General features: G+C 42.9%; 1 protein-coding gene across 1 annotated transcript in view; it reads left to right on the top strand.

The window, feature by feature from the left end:
- The first annotated feature begins 1,680 nt into the window (after positions 1–1,680).
- The window catches only part of HSD17B14 (hydroxysteroid 17-beta dehydrogenase 14), an 82,482-nt gene continuing 62,398 nt past the window's right edge, over positions 1,681–21,764 (top strand). The window contains exon 1 of the mRNA XM_078654989.1: positions 1,681–1,864. Coding sequence (XP_078511115.1) covers positions 1,759–1,864 — 106 coding nt within the window. The 5' untranslated portion in view covers positions 1,681–1,758. The remainder of the gene's footprint in view (positions 1,865–21,764) is intronic.

Genomic DNA, 21,764 nt, shown 5'->3' on the forward strand with positions numbered 1-21,764 from the left:
CAAATTTAGCGCATTATAAACTTGGAACAGATGTGAACTCCAATAGGTTACGGTGCAGTGCCAAACTCGCAGACAGCTTTGTGGAGCGGGGGTGGGGTGTACTGGCGGGTCTGGCCATGTAATACAATGGGCCTGCGGATAACACGTTTGCGGGGCGCACACTTAGCCAATGTCATGGCCGTCCCCAGGGTGATTGCCTGCAGGATGTAAGTCACTCTACTCGCTCTATCTGTACGAGGCCCGGGACAGACTGAGCGGGATCCGTGTAAGGGACCATGGAAGGAGCGTAACGGGAAGGGAGCTCTGAACAACCACAACTCTCCCACTAGAAGCAGCCCGTGGTGATGTTAGGTTTGGTCGGCATCAGACAAAATTGCCAACTAGTTATAAAATTAGAAATGCAAAGAACCGGACAGAAAAGCAACCACATAAAAAAATAATACCTGTGTTTTTAACAGTGCTTGCTGCAGAAAATTTGGCAGATTCCTTGTTCTCATTATAAACGTAACTATTGTCGACTAAACGTGTGGCGTTGCTTTAACTGACCTCGAAAGGTTAAATGGCTGAGACGGCACTTCCTTGATTTGGATCTGTGACACGCACACATAAACCCAAGTGCCTCGCCTGTGAAAGAAAAAAAGTCTGAATCATGCCTCCTCATATTTAAACATGGTGCTTAGATGTAACTGGGGGCGCTGCAAAAACTGGGCGAGATGCGAGGGGTGAATGCCAGCAGGACGGGAGGAGGTGGCAAAGCAGCTGGGGTGTCAAGAAGGGAGGCAAAATGGAATGTATGCGCCATGAAACGGACGGAAAGCCGTTGCAAAGCTCTGGTAGCTGATGGATAGGGTCGAGTGCACCAAACTAAAGGGGGGAAATCGTAAAAGGGATGAGAAAGTGAAAAGTGAACTGGGTAGAGGTAAACGAAAGAATAAGAGCAAGGCATAAGAGCAAGGACGCACAACAGGAAAAGAACATGAAAGAGACACGGCCTCGCGGCCGTGAAAGTGAAAGCACGGCCGTGAGACGCGCTCTGTAGTGGGGGAGGGGCAGGGGCCGTTATGAGACGGATTCCTCTGAAGTCTTACGAGGCGGCAGATGGTGTTTAATGTGGATTCCTCTGAAGTCTTACAAGGCGGCAGATGGTGTTTAATGTGCACGCGGGTCTCGCGGACCTTTGGAATGCTGGGTGAAGCTGAAGGAGTCGATTAGTAAAAGGAAGTCTTTTGTGAGCAAATGAACTTTGTCCAAGTGAATGCTGAAGTCACCAGCTAATATATATATATTTTTTACCAGTATCTCGTAGATGTTCACAAAGGCTGTGAAATGCTGACAGGAAGGTAGAACAGTGTTTGACGATTGATGGAGAACGGCGTGAGAGCGAGCGAGTGGGAGGGAAAGAGCCTATGGGGATGGGGGTGAGGGAGGCCAAGCGCGCGCTGGCGAAGCATCAGGCTTCAATAGATCACATGAACTGTACAGAATCCGCTTGGAATCCGTTGGTCAAAGAGTTTGTTTCAACTTCTATAGATCTCGACATCTGCAATGCGCAAGCGCATTTGGCAGAGGTCGAGACCTAAAACACTACATAAACGATCAATGTTATTCTCAAGACTACATTACCCAGCAGCTCTGTGTGAACTGAGCATGCCCAGAAGGAATGTTGTCAATTTCCTTTCTGGTCAGGTGCTTGTGGCGTGACTGTTTGATGGCTCAGCAGCACTACCGTTGGCAGTAACAGCCTCAGGAGAGTAGAGGATGGATCTCACTTTGGGACCAGAGCCTGTCTTGCGGTACAAGGACAAGGTCGCCGTCCTCACAGGTGGCACCAAAGGCATCGGTGCTGCCATCGTCAGGCTTTTTGGTGAGAAGTGCGCCGCGTGTTAGCAAAGCAGCAAACTTTCCTTTTTTTATTTTTCGGAAATCTGTTTTCTTTTGTAGCTGTCAGTATTTAATAGTTGAGTATTAGTTCTGTTAGTAAGTGAGAAGTCTCTGTGCAGCCTGCGCTTCACAAGTTCATATCGCGCTAAAATTACTCACTGCAGAAATCAGTGTTAAGTGACGGACGTGGGTTCTGCTGCGTGTAGTTCAGAATAAGCCTTTCATCCTCTTGAAGTCGATAATTTGAGCCCCGGTAAACTGGAATATAGGTGCAGCTGCCATTCACTGCGCAACAGGGCTGCAAGCTAGTGGCAGGAAGAGTTACATCAACAAAACTTTTGCTGAATATACACAATCTGTGAATAGGGATAAAACAGTAACTTAAAGTCACACGGAAGTCAAAGCTTCCACTCGTACCAATGTAGGTCAGTTCGTTAACAAACATGCTGCAGAGATCTGTGTATCTTGCAAGTCAGAGATTCAAATTCAGACTGAGCCAAATCTTTTTTTTTTTTAAGGTTAGTACAGTGTTTGCCATTGATTAGGTGGCTGCAGACGCTTCATAAAAGCAGATTATGTCATAGTCTGCAACAGTATATTAATAGGCAATCCACAGTAGTCATAGTCATAGTTTATTGTATATGATTAATTAAAATCTTTACCAAATTCCCCAAAAATAAAAATATGTCTTTATATACACGATTAAAACCAGACAATATTGATGGGATCCCTTTGGTTATTAGCTAAAGTGCAAGTGCTAAACCTTCGACATATAATATTATAAATGCATTATGGGGATATTTACTAAATACATCTTTTTCATTGCTAATACCGTGATAGTGCTTTCGACCTTACGATCAGTGTTTTAAAACAACAAACTGGATAATTAGAAAGCCCTGAAACCACAGTAATTTTTGTTAGCAACTTTGAATACAGTGAAGGCTAGAGTATGAACTCTGGAACCAGAAAAGAGACAGGAGTAAGCTGATAAACAGCTCTGTTTTCAGGAACTGACATGTTCTCACTTCCTTAAAGCAGAGACCTAAGGCATGGACAAAATGGGCTCTGGCCCAGAACGTCTGCCTTTGAGGAGGCCCTGATAGAGCCAGCTCTGTTCTGCCAAGTCTTGCCCTGATAACCTTGAATAATTCTTAAACGGATTGCTAGAAATATCGTTTTCCTTTAATTTATTTTTAAAGTGGGTGATGTGTGGGAGTCTATTACAGAAATTTTGAAGACAAATGTTCTAGTTATGTTTCATGCAACATCCATAAAAATTTTTTTTAGATCCAAATGGGAACTCGCATATGAGAAATAGGAGGGTGTCACGTAGATAATTTGCAGTAGTATTGGTTGAGCTGCTGCTGTTACAATTTTGAAAACACATATCACTAGCCCTGAATATTTGATACAAATTCATTTAGAATTTGGACGAGTGTGCCTGTGGACTGGCAGTGACCTTGCCAAAGAGGGCGTAAAGGGGCTGAAACTAGATCATAAATTCACAGTTGTTCTAACAGGGCCCCCCTAGTACGTTTGGCCCAGGGCCCCCAAAATCCTTAAGATGTCCCTCCCTTAAAGGTCTGTATTTGTTGCTTACGGCCTCCTTGTACAGGTGCGGCGATGATAACATTGTAAGCAAAATCGAATTTTGTCCCTTGGAGCTCTCTCCATCCACAAAAAAACGAATTTAACGACATTTACTATAATTTGCTGCCACCACTAAGCGTTGCCCTAAGTTTGCTGTCTTGCTGCTCCTTAAGGAGGGGCTGGTCCTGAGATCGTGCTGTTACTTTTGTGTGTTGTAGTAGTTTTGTGACCATTGCTGTGGCGTCGTAGCTGCGTGAGCTTTGAGGGGCGAGTGTGCTCACATTTTGGAGTTTTAAAATCTGCTTATATCAGTATCTTTTTCCCCTAGTCTTTCTGTGCCTCTCGTCATCTTGTGTCTCTGTCTTCATGTCCTCTTGTGTTTGTGATTTGTGCTGTTGTGATGTTACTTGATATTCGCTCAGTGTACGTTTGCTGCTTGTAAGGTGTCGTGGTGCTGTGGAAGGCACCTGAGGCGAAGGTTCTCATGGCTTTCGAGTGAACGGCTGGGAGTTGCTGTCCCTTGCAGAGTAATTGTTCAGACCTGCCCAGCCTCAGTGAGTGGCAGTGCCTCTCGTCTAGTGTTGGTGACAGATCTCATGGTCCCACATTGTTTCTGTTTTCCTCATAAACAGTTTTATTGACTGTTTCATAAACAGCTAACAACTCTACAGTGTAGGCATAATGGTTGGTGCCAACACCGTCAAAGATATGAAGCAGGACTCCCCTGGGGGGAGTGGGGGATGTGCCAACCGTGACAAAGTGCCAGACCTCCTCCAGCTAGACTTGCATGGTGAGATAGTCTCATACTGGTTCCATTGGACTAGAGCCCTACATGGAGGTGACGGGAAGGATGGCTCAAGGGAAGGATTTTCTGGTGGCTGTAGAAAGGCGCTGTAAAACAAGAAGGCGGATATAACAGAGTAGTGCCTAGCGCTATGTAACGTTTCAGGCATGCTGGAGACGAGTCTCAACCCATTTTGTGGAGCCTCGCTCGGGTGTACTTGAGTCTGTGGAGATATTTAACTGGGATTTGTCAGTATCCGATTTAGATCACCACGTCGCAGGGGACAGGCGTGCATCTCTCCTATCCTATTCTAATAACTCTCCCACATTTCCCTCCCATGCCTTCCCCTAAGCAGAGAAATCATTTGAGGCATTAATACTGCTGAATTGTAAAACGGCAGCACCATCTTGTCTCCCGTGCCCACAATAGACTAGGAAGGGCTGAACTCGGCTATAGGCTCGGGGTCTCTCAGATAAGCGGAATTTGCCGTTATTAGCTGAAGCCAGTGGAATAAATGCAGCTTGTGCTATTGCAAGTTGTTCTGCAGGTGTCCAATGATCAGAGAAACGACTCACCTCTTTTAGTTGGGAGGCTCTGATAAGCTTCCATCCGAGTCATTGTTCCCATTCCAATTCCTCAATGTTGGCCATAATCCTGAATATTGCTGATCTAGCCCAATTAGTTTGTAGCCCAGAGCCTGTGCCAACCCGATCGAGGAACTGCATCACTCTGGGGCTGGAGGGCAGGGGCCTCGAGAAGAAGATTACAAGATCATCCGCATAGAGAGACCCTGTCCTCTGTATCTTCTGTCCAGCAGATGTCCAGGAGCCTTGTGTCTGACCTCAACTTAAAAAGGGTGTGACCACTGGATCTAATGGGAGGGCTGCGAGGACTCCTCTGCCTTGTTCCTCTCTCACTAGAAAGGGGTGGCCAGAGCACCGTTCACCTTAATCTCATGTTGGTTTAGTTAGTATGTAATCGATGGATGGATGTTAAAAAGCACATTTTGAAACCCATCCACTGCAAATATGTGAAGAGATAGTCCCATCTAATTGAATCAAATATTTTCCAGAATCAGTAATTAACAGATCTAGAGGTCCTTGTAAACAAGATGAGAGTGAAATGACATCATGTACTCTACTAATGTTCTGGCGAGTTGAGTTGCCGGGAATAAAGCCGTCCTGATCCTCATGGACCTGAACACATATACAGAGGAGTAAGCCGTTTGTGAAGAACTTGGGGAAAATGTTGCCCTCTGTATTAATCATGGGATGGGGTGGGGTGGTAGAAGATCAGCTGGTTTGCTGTGCTTTAATAGGACTGTGAGGACCACCTCTCTGTGATCCAGAGACTGAGGCCCCTCCTTTGGCAATGATAGGAACATGTTCACGTAGATAGTGATCTCATTTGGAAGAGAATGTCTTGATCGGGAAAATGGTAGGACCTGAGATCCTTCCAGATAAGATGGACTCACTCATTATCGCTATGTAGATTGGCAAATCTAATCCTTACTGATGTATACAGGGCAGTGACATATTGGGAGTATCGCTCAGCATAGATCGAGAAGCAGTCTAGTAACAGCAAATGCGTCCACTGCCCCATTGTGGTTGGTCTCCAGGGCTCCATCTGTGTACCATATTTTCCCCACATGCTTAATTGTGCATTGTGGGAAATTGTGTGCTCAAAATAGCAGAACTTATCTGGTTATGGTACTAGCCAATGATCAAGGCTCCAGGCCTTATCTGTGTTTTACAAAAAGTTACAACAAACGCATTAGGCCTGACTTATTTATTATTAAAGCTAAAAGGCCTTCAATGGTGGTTTGCCAACAATGTCTCAAAGCTTGTAGAAAGGCATTTTGCTATCTTGCAGATTAACATAGTAGGCTAGTGTTTTGGTGATGGTTATCCCCTGTGACCAATCCTCTGGGTGGAAGAATTGTACTTTCAGAATGTGCTAATCCCAGCCTGGCCACTTTCAAAGGGGTTGTATCTTGTTTTAGTAAAACTCTAAAAGTCACAGTCAATTGACTGCTGTGAAGAGGAAGTTCATTGTTGTTCTCACAATCCTCACACTGGTAGACTTTTTCAATTGTTGTGGCTTCAGCCTACTACAAAATTTGACTCAAATGTAAGAATGTAAACAGTCAAAGCTACATCCATAACAATAACATGGACTAGCCTATGGTCCAGCCTCCATGGTGTTGAGGGGACACCTCATGGGAGTGACAGAGAGACAACATATGCTGACAGCTGTTGTGTTCCATGCTTCCTTTCATTGGTGCCCGATCCATGGGGGGTTGGGAGGCCATGTTTATCATATAGGTTACTTGTGCTATAATCCCATTCCTCTCTGTGATTGTAGGCACTGCCTAACCCTATATCTCACATGTATATGAAGGGAGCCAGGAACCTAAAACTGTGGTATGGGTGTCCTAGATGAGAACGTACATAGGGTGATGTTTGTCACTTTTAATATAAATTACACCCACACTGTGTATTAAAAACTAAGGACATCTTATGAACTATAGTTCTAAAAGGTCTACATTTTTCATTCCCGGCACAATGTTGTCAGTTTCATCAGGACCAGAGGACAAACCAGCCCAGTGTGGGTGTCTCATCTTTATACCTGAACCCAAGACCTTTCTCCCATACAAGGTTCAAAGGTGTCAGGCAATGTGGATTCATTTCATGGAAGCATAATATGCATAAGGATGTACTCCATGGAAGAACATAATTTCACATCATGGATGTAAATGGTGTTTGCATGGCAATAGGGCGACCAAAAGGCATGGTACTGCAGGTGATGGAGTCAGGAGGAAGTTTCCTGTACCCTGTTGCAGGATATCAAGCCTCTGTTGACCAAAGCCATTGGATTTTGTTTAGGTAAACACCATCCATTGCCCCTTTGTGTGCAATATTATATTGTTTTGACAATTGTAACTTTGTATATAGTTGTACTTTTATGACTGTCTAATGGTGGCCAGTTTATGCCCCATACTGGAGGCCTCATTTGCTTATGCGGACAAGTCAAAGATGAAGGCTAAAGCCTTCATTGCTTCATTGAGAAACATTATGTCCAATGCTATAGGTTTGATCTGTTTTTATGAAAAGTTACAACAAAAGTAATACTTCTACCTTAGTTATTGTGAAAAGACAACATTCCTTGAAGGATAGATTGTTATTACACTGTGTTGAAGGCTGTAGGAATGTGTTTTGGTACATGGAACCGCGCAGATTACCTTAGTAGGCAGTGATTTTGGTGTTGGTTATCTCCTTGGGTAAACCCTCGGGATAGATTTGAACTGCCATAATTATTGTTAAACCTTCTTAAGAGGGGTTGTCTATTGTTTTCCCAAATTTAATTTTATATACATTTGTAATTTTACCAACTGTTCTGAATTGGTTATGTTGATTACCCAGTGATAAAGGCAATAGCCCTGAATTGTTAATTAGAAAAAGGTATGTCCAATGCTAAATGCCTGATCTATGTATATGGAAAATTACATAAAAATTAAGTCTCATCCTTGTGGCTGAGGAATCAACAGCCCTACATCATTTCATTCGTGCTACACCATACCGGTAAATGTTTTTCATTCGCATAGGGAGTTTAGGTAGGGCCCCCAGGCAAGGTAACCTATAAATGGTACAGTTTAATATGCTGGGTTTTACATTGGTTGGGAGGACATAGTGTCCTTCTATAATCTTCCCTTTGCCCCCTTTTTGTGATAGTATAATTTTAATAGCAATGCTATAGATATCAACTTTGTTAATCCTTACGCACATATTAAGGAGAGACCTGTGTTCTCCCTTTCCACCAACAGCCATAACTTCTTACCCCACACTGAAGGTATGTATGCTTTTTCAACCTAATTAAAATCCAATCTGCAGATATTCGTTCTGTTTTCTGCATGCGTGATTGATCCTTGGTTTCTGGATTGAGAACACAGTGCAATTTGTTTTCCAACGTTTTGATGAAGTTTATTTTGAGAGCAGCCTGTAATAGTGTTGGAGTTAGGCAATTTACAAAGCCTTGCATGGAGGTTAAGTAATAATCCTTTGTAAAAGACCCCACTGCCTTCCAAAGTCCACTCCTTGCTCTGTTTATTAATCAATCCCCTTGAAAGAGGTCTGTCACAAACCTCACCACAGAGTGAGGTTTAAGAAATCCCTGCCCTGCAGTAATGTTTGATGTGCATGATTTTACCTGTTTTCAAGTGCTCTTGGCTGGTCAGAGTTTAGTTTTACATGCTCAGTTTTGCAACTATCTTTGGTGAGTGAATGTGTCTTTTTGGCCCCTAGTAGCGAGGAGTTGCTCTTAGGTTCCATGTCAAAATTTAGACTGCAGAAACACCAATTGTAAAAACAGATTTCAATGTATAGTCTTCTAAAACCTGTATTTTACAGACCTATGTCCCTGCCAAAGCGTGACCTGCATTTCATTTCTAATCCCAGATAAATTCCCTTCCAAAATGTTTTCCAGTTGGGTTAATTTACTCTCCTATCTCCGGTGGTCGTCTCTCTGAGGATCAGTGCTTGATAGAGGGATTAGATGCAGATGGAAAGCTTTGTCGAGATATATTAGTGCAAGGTTGAGATTTTGGTAGTCTATGGTTTAATGATGGCAGTTTTGCCATCTGTTTTTAGAAGATGTCCATATTTTCTAGTTGAAAGTTGTTTAGTGTGTTTGCTTGAGAGGTCCTGAAAGATCACCGGTGTGGAGCTTCTGGAGACATTATTGGTGGTATAATCTGTGTATCCATTCAGTGGCTTGAAACAGAACAGCAACAAATCAATCAGTAGATTTGTAGAGCACATCTTGTCACCCATGAGGCGCTGATAGGAGGAGGATGCCTTTTTGACTCGCATGGCAAGGATGCCCGTCTGTATGTTACCTGTTGTTCAGTCGGCTAACTTCCTGTGTCCCATATGGGAGACATCAGCCAGGAGACACAGTAGAAACAATGGCTTGCCTGAATGAGGAATTCCCAAGAAGGCAACTATAGGAAACTGGGTGATTATTGCATTAGCCCTCCCTCCAACCCCCCCTCCCACACACACACCCTACCCCCCCTTTTGAGCTATTTGTGGCTCTGACAGTGCTCTGAGGCCTGCTAACCAGACCTCAGGGCCAGTGCACCTTCCATAAAACAAAGTGATGTTGAATTGTACTTAATTGGCTAAAGACATTAGTACCTCTGTAAGTCCTTAGTAAATTGTACCCCACTGGGTACTAAAGAGGGTCGCTAAGGGCTGCAGCGTATCTTATGCTGCAGCCCTTATGCCACCCTAACGGACCCACACACAGATTCCACACAGACTGCCATTGCAGGATGCTTGACATGGTGCAAACCATGTTTGAAAACATGACATGGCACAATCCTGTGTGCGATGCCAAAGACACTGCATAGGCTAAATGTAAGTCACCCCTACAGCAGGCCTTGGAGCCCTTAGGCAGGGTGCCTTATAGCAAGTGAGGACATCTCTGCATTAGCAGATATGCCCCTGTAATGTCTCTCTCCATTGCTGAATATTACAAGAGAGCAAGGAAGCCATCGTAAATTATGAACTAGGTACTAGTCAAAACGAGTTTCCCAGCTACATAATGGCTTCTCTGAAACCTAGGGTGCTTGGTATCCTCATATTATTGAACCCAGACTGATTCCAGTGATGGATTTATTAACACCTGCACCCAGAGTGTACTTTAGAGGTACCCCCTGAACTCTACTAGACCTCCAGTGTGCTGACTGACTGGTATTGTCCAGCCTGCCACCACAGACGAGTTTCTGACCCCCTAGGAGGTGGGAGACCCGCTCTCCGAGGTCAAAAGCAATGCCTGCGCTGGCAGGAGGTGTTTACACCTCCTCCAGCAGGATGGCTAATAAATTGTCATGTCAAGGGTGGGAGCTTCAAAGAGCCCACCACCTTTGAAATGCAAGCCTGGCTTCCTCCAGACCTGGGAGATGCCACTCTCTGGCCTGAGGCTCATTTGATACCAGGTCAGGCGGGAAATTAGCTAAGCAAGAAGGCGTGTTTCACCTCCAGGCTAGTCACACCCCTAGTGTTGGCAACCTGAAGTGTACATGAAAATTAGGATTTCACCATCTTAGTTGTGGTGAAATTAGGAACTCTGGGGGCAGGGTGATGCCCACTCCCCACATGAAGTGGTCATTTAGTGGGTGGACTTTTCACTCCCTTTAACACCCCTAAATTGAGTATTGAGGTGACCCCCTTACACCAAGAAATCGGATTTGTCTGTCTGAAGAAAAACGAAGGAAAAAGAAGTGCCCCTAACGGGATAACTGAGGAGCAGCAATTGACTTGGTGCCAACCCTGCCGGCCTGCCTGCTGTCTCCGACAATTGCACGGATTCCAGCTCATCCAGAATGTGGTGTCCCCTCCAAAAGCTGTGGAATAGTGACCCACGACTTCACTTGGCCAGCAATATCTCCCTTGGAGCAGAGGAGCTGATTCCCTGCACGTTTGCAGGCACCAAAAGGACCGAAATTAGAGCCTCTGCCAGCGTGACCCCGCAGGACCAAACAGCACTGCACACGAGCCCCCGGCCTGAGTTGCTGTGAACTGATGGTGCCCCTGAAGCACAGACACCCACAAGAGTTGGGCTTCCCCAGCTTGCCTCCTAGTCCCCACATGAAGCATCTCTTGCCAGACAGCAGGAACCGCGAGAGCCTCAGACCATAAAAACCTGACACCACGAAGCACCGATGCACCAAGTCCCACATCCCTGTGAGAAGTGGACCAATGGTGCCAAGGGGTTCCTGAGACGTTCAAGAGTTGAGCTCACCTTTGGATTTGGCGTACCCCAGTCGCCGCCTGTTTTGCAGACCCCCCCTACAACCGTGAATGCCTTCCACAGTGTTGCCCTGTGAAGAAACCACCACTGCAGCTGAGCCCACCAGCCCGAGTTCCACTGGGCCAGTGGTGTCCATACATATCCGAGCATCTCAAGGACTGTGCCCCCCTGTGGGTTCACTTGGAGTGGCCCCTCAGTCCCTACTTGCAGTCTCTTTGTAAACAAAAAAAAAAGAAAAAAAACAAACAGATTGGTCCTCATTGACTTCAAAGAGGCACCCGATGCTGTATTGCTCCTCCACACCCGGACACCCGAGAGCCGCCAGGTGACCTGTTGGTGCTGCCTTGGACCTTGCCCCATACTTACCGTAAGCCCTTATGAGCAGTCCCGTAAGTCACAGGTAAGTGTCCGAATGCAGTATATGTTTCTTTTCCATAGGATAACATTACTGTTTTAAAGGATACAAGTGCCAGTGAATTGCTGTACAGTGAAAAATCATGATAACTCAAATACAAGTGTATTTCTGTATACTTTCGAAACGGTGATATTTCAAAACAAAGTACTTGCCCAATTACTAAGTTCTTGGTGTTTAAAATATATATGAAATAAGTGTTCTTTTTTTAAATGTGTGTGTATCTCATTTTTGTGTGTATCATTTTTTGACCCTTTGTGTGTAACAAATGTCTTACACTCCTCCTCGATAAGCCTAAGACTGCTCAATCACACTGCCCCCAAAACAAAAAAAGCACCTTGGGATTCTTAAAGCAAGTGCTGTCCACTCATAAGGGATACATGGACTCTCCAAACAATATACCTCTTTTTAGTATCCATATCCATATCCATATATCCATACTACTATTATTAAGAGATAGCTGAAACCTTTGAGGCGGGTAAACTCAAGAAGTACAGCACCAATAACAACACCCAATACAGCATTGGAAAGGGGAGTTGCAGCAGATGGACATAGACTATACAGGTGGCCACCATATACATTAGAAACGTCAAAGAACCTTAGGGGTAAAGTAGTCCCTTGTGGGCGTGGGCGTTGGCGTGGGCGTGTTCGTGGGCGTGTCAAACTACACACATTTTACTTTGTGGCCGTAACCGTTGTCAGAGGGGCGTGGGCGTGTCAAACTACACACTCAGAGGGCCGTGGGCGTGTCGGGGGCGTGGTCGTAGCCGTGTCAAAGTACATACATGATACTTTGTGAGGGGGGCATACCACAACAGCGTTCTCAGAGGGGCGTGCCACAAATTTTATAACAAAAAAATGGCCGCGTCATTCAGTAGCCCGCCTTTCCATTCACGAGTTATAATCACTTCTCACACGTCCGTATAGAAGACACAAGGTGCGCCGCATTCACGCAATTTGACATTCAGGTGGCATTAATAACATATGTTGCGAAGCAACCTTTGTGGGCATAAGCGTTACCGATCTCAACCGGGGATAAACGCAGGCGTCTCAGAATGCACACGCCCACACGTCTCAGAATGCACACGCCCACACACAACACTGAACAGCACGCTCACCTCTAGATGTGTACGAACGCTAATCTCACTGTGATGAGATTAGCGTTCGTGCACGTCGTGAGGTGTGCGTGCCCTTCAGCGTTGTTGTGTGTGGCCATGTGCATTCTAAGACGCCTGCTGCATTGGAAAGCGGTGGGGTAGTGTTCGGTAAAGTTTGCCGTCCTTCAGGTAAATCTTTTTTAATCCCAGACAACGTCGGGACGGGCAGCTAGTATTCAATAAAGAGCCAGCTTCCTACAGCAACTCCAACAGCTAAAGTATATCTGGAAAGGTTGATTACATGTAGAGTCATTGATCACAACCTACTCACATCATATGCAGATGTGTACTTAGAGAAAGGTTTGTGTTCTGGTTATAATATTGAGTAAAATGATCTGGCAGAAGTCGGTTCTCTTACTTAAGCACAAACAGTTAGGTCCTTGTAATCCTGTTGGTGCCATGGAGTTAAGTGAGGTCCACAGAACAGGGGTAACAACCCATTGTGAAATACAGAATCAGGCTTCCTTTATCTAAGCATTGCTGTGAACAGCCTGTGGTGTCCCCTCTCTGTGCATGTATTACTGACAGTTTCTTTAGGTGTTCAATGAGTGTGTGCCTGTTTTCTAAGCTCCTGCTGCACTGTTTTATTACAAAAGGGGCCACAGACACTCTTGTGCCTTGCTCAATTGTTCTGAATGATCGAAACCATGTTGTATTCAATTCTCTTAGACGAGGTGGTCCCAAAATGTGGACGATGCGCTCACGACACTTCATCGCCAGTAGAGTTGTCTCCACGGTGAACTGGGTGTCGCTTGTGGATTGGCTTTCCATTTCGAAGCAGTAGGAGCAAAAATAGTATCTCTGCAGCGAGTCCCAAAATGAGAGTCAATCCGCCAAATACAGAGTGCACGAAGTTTGGAAATATTCCTAGGACTGCTTCAAAGGGTGATAACAGTCCCGAAAAAACTGCCTTAAATAAATGTACAATACCAATCGTATCAGACCTGTTTAAGATACGACTTAACATTTCTGAGAAATGTACAGGGCAATTTGTAGTTTATAGGGCATGTATCTCGGCAGAAGTCCTTGCGACTTGCAGATCATACGTTTCTTTGGCCGAGATCAGTGGCACAGTTTTCTGTAAAATAATGGCTTTCATTCTGCTTAAAGTATCAATTTGTATAGAAGAGATGTTCAGTGAAGGCCATACAGGCGACTCCCGGTCTGTCTTGGTTTTTGGAAACAATACTTGCCTACAGCAAGTGACTCTGGCTGACACAGTTACTTGATAGGGTAAACCTGGCAACATGCCACAGCAGCTGTGATCGTTCAACATAATGTAACTTCCATTAGAAAGTTGTCCAAAAATTGGATCAATCACCGCAGCTGGTGAACCTGCAGGCCATGTATAAATTAATACCCTGACAAAGGTGAGAACCGCTTAGTGCGTTTTCAGAATTTTTATCACTAAGAAACATTTCTCTTCCCCCACTCCAACATCTGTGTGTGTGTACGGTAATTCCCAGGATGTCTTGATGTATTCTTTACCCAACCTTTCATATGTGCCTGCTGGTATATGTTTTAGGCAATGCTGAAAATGGAAAATTGTAACAGGCAGAGTGATTGTCCTGTGTATAATCCATTCAATGGCTGTTTTTTCAGCAAATGTAAATGGCCATCTTTCCAGTTTTTCAATGCTCAGCACCGTATAGTCTGCTCTCCTCTGTGCCAATTTGATCTGTATATCAGTGAAATTAAATTCTGAAAACAGTGACGTAGTATTGATTAAACGCCAAGGCACATAGCCTGAACAAAGGTTTTGCAACGTCCAACCTAATACATGATCGAACGTAATTGCGACTGACCATGTTGCAACATGACCAAGTCTTGTTCCATTATGTCGGTGGCAGAGGATACTACGCTGTCCAAAGAGTATATCCTGGACGACAGAGTCTTTAACCCATTGTCAACCACACAGAGAGTTTTCTCTAAATTAATACCATCAATTTCTCGTATTCTTTCTGCAGGCTCTGCTTGCGTAATCTTCCATGCTTCATTATAAGCAGCATAGATACCGGCATATATAAAACGTTTATGACGCGATTTAGTAGGTCCTTGCAAGCAGTCCCTTAGATCAGTGCCATCTTTAAGTAAAGATAAGTATTGTTTTACATCCTTTAGTGTGGATCTATGTAGCCATTCAAGGCACAGTTTCCCTACACTGTATGTTGTTACTATTCCTGGATGCTGTCTTTGAACATATCTTGGGTCTGGCCTAGTGAATGTGAACCCTAGTGTTTTATTCAGGAATCTATCTTGACAGTTGTTTGTGTCTGTGGGCCAGATTAACCATTTTTTCCCATCAGGATCTGTTCTGTTGTGATGCAAAATACTATGTACGTCGATCTCCCCCTCTGAAGTGTTACTATCAGGTGTCGGTGTAGGTATAGACAGTTTGTTTAGGTCTTTTATCTTGGCTAACCCAAGACAAGATGTCTGTTGGACAGTGTCATTCAAAAACATAATTTGCTCTGGGATAATGCAGGCTCTAAATAAGACTTCTAATCTCTGCACTTGCCAGTCTTTTGTGCCCCAGACAGTTTTTGTCTCAATGTTGTCTTTCCAAAAGTCGAAACCGAGTGAAGACAGCTGAGCATAAAAGGCAGCATAATAAATTTGCTTGGTATTTGTCAACATACTTTTCATTCCTGTTTTATTAACATTTTTAAAGTAAAATGATTCTGGATTGGAAGTATTAAAACCTGAAAAGTATGGAAATGTTCCCAAAAATGTTTGAGCTACCCTTTGGTGGCATAGGACAATGTTCCCATTGGTTATACATTAATACATTTCTAGGGTTTGCAGTTTTGTGCAAGAAATGATGACCATAGTGATTATAACACTACATTTGTTCATAATCTGATGAACCTTCTAAGTATTCATGATTTGTAAAAACAGCAAACATTTCTAAGTCTGACATCATATTATTAAGTCCCGAAGTCCCAATCACCAGAAAAGGTACTAGATGAAACAAAGTCATTCAAGGAAATCTTGAACTGGTGTGGAATCTTTAACAGCTTCGCAGGGCCAAAAATGTCATAATCTGTTCTGTCCCAAGCTATACCCCCTGGTATAGGAACGGCTGTGAAGTTCACTGATGACAAGTCTCTTTGTTCATGATGAGATGATTTGTGTGGCTTGAGTAGTAAGTTGATGTTCTTACTTGCTGTGTCCTTTTTAACATATCTTCCATTTATCAGCATTCCCAAAGTTATTACCAGAGTCAACCAAAGTAGAAGAAAAAGTGCACCCAGCACAATCCAAAATTCAATCCATGGTAAAACCAGATAAGTCTTTTCCAGGTGATGAAAAAAAGTCTGTAGCTTGTTCTTTAAAAGTTCTTTTTACTGGCGTCGTTTCAGGCTTGCTTGGATCCTCAGAAAACGTATCAAAGTCAATGAAAGAGCCAGAGGCAGTTCTGTTAATTGTAGGGATTGCATCAGGATTCGTGGAAATCGCTGGGAACCTCACGATCACTTGTTACATTTGTGTATTCAGATGACACTTCATTGTAGACAGTTGTTTCTTCACGAACTGTTATTTGGGTTTCAAGAGGTACAAGTTCCATAGCTTTTTTGCTTAGTCCTTCATTTCGCACTGCAGATTCTTCAAAGGTGATGAGTCTCTCAGTTTGGACCTCTTCAATAGTAGCCAGATTAGGGCATCTGCTACATTGGCGGAGTCCACTTGGCCTACTGCTTATGGTCGGCCACATGATGTGGTTTGACCAGGTCGATGGACGCAAACCTGCTCTCCTTTTTACCAGCAAGGGGCGGCAGTAATACTGTACTTGATCCGTGGCTTGCTAGGACAGGTGCTGGTTGACTGTAAGAAGGCCCAAATTCCTTCGTTACTGTGTTTTGTTACTTATTTCATTTAAGTCTTGTATAACAGCCAAACGGTCTTTGATATCAAAGGGTTTTTGGTCTACCACTGAAGTCTGACAATCGAGATCCAATACTAGCATTCTGGTCCCAAAAAGGCCTTCATATGGACTGATACCTCCTAGAGAACTTCTTGGCAGATTGTTAACGTTGGACACTTATTAGATGCTTGACCCACCCGTCACCCGAGCCTAATACCCTAGCTGTTATAGATTGCTTCATGTCCTGGTTTTTTCTCTCCACTACTGAATTTCCCCCAGGATGGAATGGACTAGAGTACCGCAATGCAACGCCCAATTTGGCCATGGTCTCCTTGTAAGCTCGAGAGCTAAACGCAGGACACTGGTCAGAATGTAGCGTGCCGACTGCGTATGTGCTGATAAAGACTCGCAAATCTTTTATAATAGTTCGAGCGTCAGCCAAGCGCTGAGGCCACATTCAAATGAATCTTTTCCTAATATTTGTGGGACTGCATTTGTCTTTAGGTACGTCTGCGTGTAGAAAGTCTAATGCTGTCTAACAATGGTGTCTGTACTGGGCTGGCTACACTGTAGTCCGGTATCTGGCGGCGTTCTCTGCTGCGATCTCTGTTGCAGTCAAGGCAGTTAATTGCAAATTTGTGAATGTGAGCATTCATCCCTGGCCACCAGTACATCTCTTTTAATTCTAGTATAGATTTAGAGATCCCCTGATGTATCAGACCCTCTACCAAATGTGCTTCGTGTATCAAAGCTACTCGACGTTTCCTGTTTGGAATCACCATATCCCCCACACCAGGGATTCGAGCAAAAGGAACTTAGTTTGCATCAATTATATGTGAGTATCTGAGTGGAAACTTATTAGGTAACGCAGCACCGCTGCCTTTGCTTGTGGCATTGACAGCTAGCATTATTTCTCCGTCTATTTTCGTTTTTGAACGAGTGATTGCAGCTACGGAAGCCGTTTGCACAGCTGCCTTCGCGGTTTCATCAGCCAATGAATTCCCCGCAACGTGAACGCCATTACGTTGATGACTCAGCGTATGTATCACATGAGCGTTTTGTAGTTCCTGTCGTACCTGAACTACTTGTTCCCAAAGCAACTTATGCTTGATTGTGCCACCTTTTGCATCTTTGTAACCCTTTTGAATCCAGTTTTGCAAGTATTCATTGTAAGATTGAACACAATAATACGCTGTAGAGACAGAATTTCAGTAGGCAGAGGACATTCTTGTTCGTATTGTAGAAATTCTTGTGTTTTCTAATAATGATCAAAAACGTATTCAAAGTCTGTCGCAGCAAGAGAATTTACCCATTGTATCCATCTCGGATGTAATGCTTTAGCATTTGGAATGCTCGCTTTTGTCACTGCCAGGTACAGGTGTAACGACCATAATGCGCTTACCCTGTGCGAGGGCTCTCTCTTTTTCTACTGCAGTTTGAACCGCTGTCAGAATTTTTTCTGTTGAAGTGAACTTCATTTCTGCTTGTGTGTACAAGTGTGATTTGTAAGCAATGGGTACTTTTTCACCTTCGTTAAAAGTTAAGTAAGTGAATCCGCATTGTCCTGGAATGATTCGGATCACTAAGTTGCGTACGTTTACGCGTGTTTGCAAATGTTTTGTTGCTAACATGTCTGTTTGGAGAGAACGTAAAATTTCAGTGTGTTTTTGTGTCCAATTAACTGTTTTAAAATCAGGTTTGATTAATTCATAGAGAGGTTTAATCCTTTCTGCCTTGTTTAGAATGTAAGTTTTTCCGAAATTTAGGAAACCTAGAATTGACTGTAAGTTTTTCAGCATTTTTGGAGGTTGGAGCAGCGCACATTTCTCTAGAAAGTTGGCTGCCAGGCTTTTGCCTTCACTTGATAATTCATATCCTAGAAAGAGGACGTTTAAAGGGGCAATTCTCGATTTTCTTTTTTTAATTTTTTTAAATTTAATTTGTAACCCTCCGAGGCGAATCCAAGTATAATGGTATTCACCCTATTTAAGTGCCTATCCAAGTCATCGTCTGTTAGATAGTTGTCATATGATAAACCATTATCATTGATAATGTTTTATCATCATAGGTTTGTAGTTACCCTTGCTGAAAATAACTCAGAACTATTCTTGAATGCCTGTGGGAGACGACAGAAGTGATCTGTGTCCCCATAATTGAGAAAGCGGTCAAATACCTACTTTCTGGTGCAATGTTTTGACAGAAGAAACCGTTAGAAATATCTAATGTGGTTTTATACTTTTTCCGCACAATGTTATTCATTAGTGCTGCACTGTGTGCATTTTGTACTGCAAAAGTTTTGCTACAAGAGTTTGTGTCTGTGATCCAATACTAGACGATATGTATTGTCTGGTTTGGAGACAGGAATCAAAGGATTGTTCATTGATGAGGTGCATGTTTCAATCACCCCCTGGTATTCAAGTTGACCTGTTTTTTAGCTTCTTGCTTAACTGGGTACTGCCTTTGTGCATTTGGTTGATTTTTTATCTGGATTTTATGGTGAGGAGAATCCTCATCCCATCCTACATGATGTTTGTATAATGCAGGAGCTTGGGCTACTGCCCATTTCCTGGCTTAAGTATATTTTAAATGAATTGGAATGTGGTTGAAGAAAGCTGGCATAATGATTTCTTCACAATTTTTTTCAAACAGAACCTGTCTGAACCTAAGGACGCACTTTTCACGAACCCAATAAGGTGCACATTTTTTTATAAAAGATCCATAAAAAATATCAATCAATGAAAACAATATATACCAGTGTTCTGGTGATAAAACTATTTTCGAGCTCTCTTCTATAAGCAATACATGAATACGTTCACAATATTGATAGAGAAATATTCAAACATATGCAAAAAATGCAAAAGAATAAGAATACAGCAACACAATATTGACAGTTCCTAGCACTGTATCTTGATTTATTTTCTTTTCAGATATTAATTTCTTGATGCATCCAAGCAGTATTTCACAGTTCATAGTTCCCAATGCATTTTGGTGCAAAGCACCTTCATGAGGGGAATGCTGCAGAAATGTACATATAATACAAATGTTTCTGATATTCATATCAGAAAAAATTAATATATCTGGAAATGTGCTCCTGTTTTGATTTGATGTACATGTTGTGAATATCAGAAACATTTGTATTGTATATATATTTCTGCAGCATTTCCCTGATGAAGGTGAAATGCATTGGGAACTATGAACTGTGAAATACTGCTTGGATGCATCAAGAAATGAATATCTGAAAATAAAATAAATCAGGAGACAGTGCTTGGAACTGTCAATATTGTGTTGCTGTATTCTTATTCTTTTGCATTTTTTCCATATGTTTGAAAATTTCTCTATCAATATTGTGAACTTATTCATGTATTGCTTATAGAAGAGAGCTTGAAAATAGTTTGATCACCAGAACACTGGTATATATTGTTTTCATTGATTGATATTTTTATGGGTCTTTTATAAAAAATTGTGCACCTTATAGGGTTTGTGAAAAGTGCGTCCTTAGGTTCAGACAGGTTCTGTTTGAAAACAATTGTTTTGATACTGTTTCCTGGCAGAGGCTAGCCAGGCCTTACTGAGGGCTGCACCATTGTATATTTTTTGGTTAACTATTCAATAATGGAAGGTTGATTGTTTTGAATTTGACCTAGATTTGGAGTGCAGGTTACCCACACCCGTGATTCTGATAATGATTTCTTCGCCATGTGGGCACTCTCTGACAAATTCTGGTAGCCAGTCTTGTTCAGCTAGAAGAATGTCAGAACCCTTAGAAAGTTGCTCCCAAAAGAGTGCTCTCACTTTTCTTGGTATGTCCCCCTCCATCCGGAGTGTTGTTATGTGGACAACTAACCCTGGTATCTGCAGTTTCAACTTGATTGAATTCATTCAAGTCCACTGTCTCCAGATGATCCTTCAAGTTCTTGCGAGCTATGGTGACTTCTGCTGCGCTGTCCAACATTGTCTGAGCCCATTCCCCATTCTTGAGTTGTGTCCTCAAGATCTTCGGCATGTCTGATTTATCGACTTGCTACCTTCTTTTTGGTGAATTGAGTTTTCTTGTTTCTCTGAACGTGTTGATCGTCTTTGAACTTCACACGTTCTTCCTTGTGCTCTGACCGTCCTCTTCTTTCGGATTTCTGTGACAAAGTCTGAAAGGTACGAGAGGAACGTGTATCAGTATCTTGATATCTATCAGGTTTTCTCAAATTATCCCTATTCCTGAGGTTATACCTCCTTTCAGAGAGCACCTTTTGAGGAGACCTACCTCTGGATTGAGAACGCTTCTCTTTAGAGGTTTGTTTGCTATTTTCCCACTTCCTTTTAGGAGGAGTTGGAGTGTTTTTAGTAAAGACCTTTTCAGGAATTTCTGACAGTTGGAGTTTTAACTGGTTTCCCACCCAAGCTGTCTCTGCCTAATTCTACATAGGATTTTTTAATTATTCTGGCCAGTTCTTGTGGTTGCTCAGTTACATCAAATTCCCTTAATTTTTGGTGGATCGCCACGGATGCTGCTGCACCTTTAATATTAGCTAATATTATTGTTGAGACCTGTTTGAAATCTTTCAGTAATTTCATACCAAGATTTAAAGCAGGCTCTGCCCGTATTCATTTTGAATTTGTTTCAGGACTTCTGGAATTACCGCCATAGATGGAACACCATGTGTTTTAGTGAATATTGCAGCAAAGACTGTACCCCAAGTGTCGCAGTCCTCCAGGTGTGGTGTGATCCCCATTGGTAAACAGATTGTTAAAATTCTGTGTTTCTCATGAGGGGTAGTATTAGGAAATACTGCCTTGATTTAAGTAATTTTTAGAGCTATCCAGAATGGAATTTATTCCCGTTTTGCAGGCAATTTACCAACGACCGAATGTAGAGTCTGTGGTGTAATTTTTATTTGTATTTCCCTGGTTGGGGGGATGCTTTGGAATCATAATTGCTGGTTGGACTGTGAAAGTCCGCATGACATATTGAACCAAGTGTCAATAGATTTTGATTAGCTCTTTGAGTTGAGCTCGTAGTTCCACATCTGTCATTCCATTAATTTCAGGATGTGGAGTATAGCTGGCTAAAATTGGCCATGTTGCTCCTGGTCTACCTAGTAGACCGAGCATTGTAATGTAATTTATATGTTTTAGGGCGCCTTTAAACCAGAGCGGATGCTCCTGGTAAGTTAGTGGAATTTCAACATCCTCGAAAGGAATGTATTCCGCTGGTGGTTCATCTTCTTTGTAGAATTGAAACACATTTGTTACTGGATTTGCTTCACG

Source organism: Lissotriton helveticus, chromosome 7 (assembly GCF_964261635.1).
Source record: "Lissotriton helveticus chromosome 7, aLisHel1.1, whole genome shotgun sequence".
NCBI lineage: Eukaryota > Metazoa > Chordata > Amphibia > Caudata > Salamandridae > Lissotriton > Lissotriton helveticus.